The following is a 4444-nucleotide window of genomic DNA, read 5'->3' as shown; positions in this document are numbered from 1 at the left end:
AGATTACTTTTCGCTTCACATTTTAAGGCACTTAATTAAAAGAAGTAATAACAAATAAGAATGAATATACATAAGAAAGTATAGATAGAACAACATTGATTTTGGCAACAGTAACATATTTCGTAAAAAGAATACTTGTACTCATGTTTGTATAAACTTTCACAATACAATTATGAATTATTAATAATTATGTCAGTAAAATATAGAAAATAATTTTGTAACTCTATACCACTGAGGAACTTTTTCATTATTTTATATGTTTGTAACAAAGGTAACATCTTTTTTATTGACACTTGTCATAAAAAACTTATTATATACTGCTTTCTTTTTGCTGTGTCATCCAAGTACTATACGCGTCTTTTAAAGTAATGTACGATGGATATCCTCTATATTCCTTTTTCTTTGCATTTCGAACGGTAGGAAAATGTTCGTTAGGTAGTTTTCGAATAATATCGCGTATTAAATTCGGATTATCTTTAACAAATTTAGTAACCTCCATCAACGGTGAAGGCGTTGTCTTGTCTTTCACTTTTTTCGAATTCTCATAGATGCTACGTGGAATGCGTAAATAGCGAGTGTTTTTTAAATTTTCGAACTCTGCGATACTATTTGCGGTGATCCAATTGATTCCCTTCAACAATGACTGCATGTAATCATCAGCTTGTCTTGTGACAACATAATTTAAAATTATCTTACGATCCTGATCGTCCGGGGGATAATAATAATAATATTTCTGATCATTCTCTTCATGCTCCATGTAATCTGTCACCGCGAAACTTAGAAGATCTCTATCGGCATGAATTTTGTAAATGTTAGATTCTAATCCCAGACAGCAGAGGCCGACGTAGATAGAGGTAGCGTTATAGCAATTCGTACTGAGTTCCACAGGGTCGTTGATCGTACGACCAAGAGCCGCATGATATGTCAACATGTAGGGTCGCAATGGGAACTGCCATAATTCTTTTTGCTTTTTGTTCAAAGCACTTAACCAAGTGCGATAGGCTGGTAGTATCTGATAATTATTTAGCTTGCAGCGTTCGATCGTCTGTTCATTACCATCGTGGTGACGAATAATTAACGAATCAAGCTGCCCATTTATAAAAATCATTTCTTTCAAAACAACAATAAGATGCAAGCCGCGCGCTGTGATATGCACATATTTAAAACCTATCACCAGAAGCAAACCTGGAAAAAATTTATCTCCCTTCACGTACTCACAGGGTATGTTTAAAAATGGTTCCACGTGGTAATTTTTGGGGCCCAATATATCCATTATATGCCGCAAACGTTCCGTAAGTACCTGATGAAATTGAGCTATGTAAACAGTATCCAAACGCTCTTGCAGGTTTGGGTTATATTTGCTTCGGAAAAGACGATACAGTTCGTAACGTATATTGAAGTGAAATGGAATATTTCCTTCGGACCTGTAGTTATCAATCGCTTTGCGGAAATGTGAGACTTTTTTCAAAAAATCTGTGTCAGTTGAACGCACATTCTTGATCAGTGTATCTACCGTTGAGTCACCGAGAATATCGAGTATATCAGAATTGCTCCGGTTATGAAGCTGGGACTTGGAGACAGCAGCCAACTGCATCCTATTCCCGGCGAAAATTAACGTTATATTCTTTCTTAACGATAGTATAAACAATAATAGCAACATTAGCGGTGACGTTATAGTATACGTGTCCAGAATAATAACTTTTATCGCGTGATCGATATGTACGAACTTTTTCGTGCAAGATATCAGGTTGTAAAGTACATCGATATTGTTTAGACCAGCAATTCTAAATATATTGACCGCTTCGCAATACTGTAATTGAAAATTACGCATGTTGTAAGACACGTAAGTGAAGGCGTTGACCTCCCTTAGTATAAGCTCGCTCGACTGATCTTTCCTGAAGACAGCGTACTGTATCGACTCGCCGTATGCTGATGCCAAGGTGGATAGAAGGAAAGTTTTGCCGGATCCGCTTGGCGCGTCGATCACGATTACTTTGTTTTTTTCTTTGTCGATTAATGTATGTACTTGGTGGTACGCTGTCTTTTGCGCGTTGGTCAGCATTGTTTGCTTCATGCATTTTTTGCAATCAAATATCGCTGGTTTCTCAGAAATGTTCAACAATTCTACTGCTGTTTTTGTCAAATTATCGATGCCAAAACCACGTACCACGGCGACATCATTGCATGCAGCGTAACATGTAAAAAAGAAAAAGAATCATATTACAAAAAATGAATGGTTATCGATAAAAAAAAAACAATATTATCATAAAGTCTTACCTTCACAAATACCGTTACTCGTCATGGTGGTTCTTTGATCGCTTGCTTAAATGCCACTAACTGTGCAGTTTGTATTTACGTCCTTACCTCGTACGTTTAAGAATCTGTGATGATAAAAACCATTGTTACTGCGTAATCTTTTAAGTGACGTTTATCTATACTATTTCATGTTATATTTACTTTATCATGCAATTTTTATTATCGCGCCAAATAACAATCACCGATGACGAATAAGATAAGAGAATAGGTTAATAAAAATTTATTAAAAATCTTTTCTCTTCTTGCTTGACAGATTAGAATCAACTTCGTCTACATCGACATCATTAATAAATTTCTTAACCACAAAGAAGATTCTCTTAATTTTTCATTTTATGAACGAATTCTTTTTTGATTTTTTTAACATATTAGGATAATTGATCATAATTTTTAAAATGTTTCATTGCTTTTAGCAATATCTTCTATTTGTAATTGTACAGGATAATTCATTACAAGTAAACCACTGTGTTATCTTTCATTTGGTTGATGGTATAATAAAATATATAACATAAGTCAGACCACCATTAGTGAATATTTAAATAGAATAATAACAATAGGAAAGTAAAGAAATATGTATATCTATAGTCCTTGTATTTGCAGTAACTACATAATCCTAAACTTTTGAGCGGTAGCATCCCAGATAGCACATGACGCCCAATAACGCTTTGAGGACGGCTTAATGACGCCTTAGACCTAAAATAGCCGTACAATGGGCGTCTTCCAGGCATCATGTCCTATCTGGGAAATGTCGATCTTAACACAAATTTTAATCTTGTCTGCAGAGGTGTAAAGTAAATACACATTGAAACATTAAGATTTTGTTTACTCTCCTAATCTGTGGTACACTTTATAAAATAACAGGGAAAAAAATCTCTGTACATTTTCATTAGTTTTACATATAAGTTCCTTATTAGTACTCTCCTGTAGTTAATTGAAGTTCAGATCGAAAAAGAAATATTTTAAATATTCTAATAATTCTAATAGTACATATATGGCGTTTGCCATCCATCTCGCGTGGTGCATTGCTCCTGGTTTATGAAAAGATACTCCACGAGGTGGAGTACCTCCAAGAAATAAAATTATTAACTCTAGAATATTCTTGTAATCATTGCGTGGTTGATGATTTTCTACATTATTTCTTGCAAACAGAAGCATTCCATCTACATCATCAATTAACACGTCTTTAATGTCTGTCTTTACGAGACCAGATTTAAAATGGTTTACAGTAAGTTTTGGTCAAGCTGTTTGAAAACGTTTAAAAAGCGGTACGCTTGGATCTACCGATGACGATATTTGTACTTAAAAGACGCTTTGCAGAATTATTCGAAAGGTGTGATACCAACAGGGTAAAATACAATATATCTCTTTCTAACACATGTTCTAACAGAACACTAGCACCATTAATATTTCCTAAATTCGACGATGTCGTATCACAACTTGTGTTCCAATAACACATTGTATTCAACAACTGTGTTTTCACATTTTCAGTTAGATTCCAACCAAGAAACGCGTCATAAACCACAATGCCCTGATCCTTTCCTGTCGCACTTTGGAGTATCGATATATACCTATGTACTTTTAAGCAGAAATATATCTATGGTACATCTGGCATTTTGTAATAACTATAAATGCCTAGTATAGCCAGTATCAACGTGACATATTGCCTATACGCGCGTAGTGCGGACTTTTCAATATTCAAACACAATTATCTAAAAAATGGTTGGAAACAAAAAAGAATTATATAAACAGAAATTATAGAAACCTGAAAGCTCTTTTAATATTATTTGAACAAAATTTCGATAGAACTCACCATTTTTGTGACATTCTTTAAGAACTCGAAAAACACGGACAATTGAAAAACTTTAAGGTCTGGTCGGCACCCTTTCCTGTTGTCCGATTGCAATAAACTTTCAGGGAGTATTTCTTATGAAATCGAACAATTCTAAGAGGGGAGAGTAAAGAAATACGAAAACAAACTACCCTATTGTCACATACGCCTGAAAAATGTAACAGTATTGTTTTGGGGTTAAGGTCCAGTTATATGTAAGTATTACGGAACAGGGTGAGCGTGGGGCGAGCCCTTAACGAGCTCAGTAGGATATTTACACTGTTTCATTTGAAACACGTGAAA

General features: G+C 34.7%; 1 protein-coding gene across 1 annotated transcript; it reads right to left on the bottom strand.

The window, feature by feature from the left end:
• Positions 1–310: 310 nt before the first annotated feature.
• Positions 311–2062, bottom strand: LOC107190422. The gene has a single exon (XM_015579219.1). It carries the CDS (start codon positions 2060–2062, stop codon positions 311–313), a length of 1752 nt encoding a protein of 583 aa, XP_015434705.1.
• Between the last annotated feature and the right edge of the window lie 2382 nt (positions 2063–4444).

Source organism: Dufourea novaeangliae, unplaced genomic scaffold (genome assembly GCF_001272555.1).
Source record: "Dufourea novaeangliae isolate 0120121106 unplaced genomic scaffold, ASM127255v1 scaffold199, whole genome shotgun sequence".
Classification (NCBI taxonomy): Eukaryota; Metazoa; Arthropoda; class Insecta; order Hymenoptera; family Halictidae; genus Dufourea; species Dufourea novaeangliae.
This window is presented reverse-complemented; position numbering and strand designations above follow the sequence as displayed.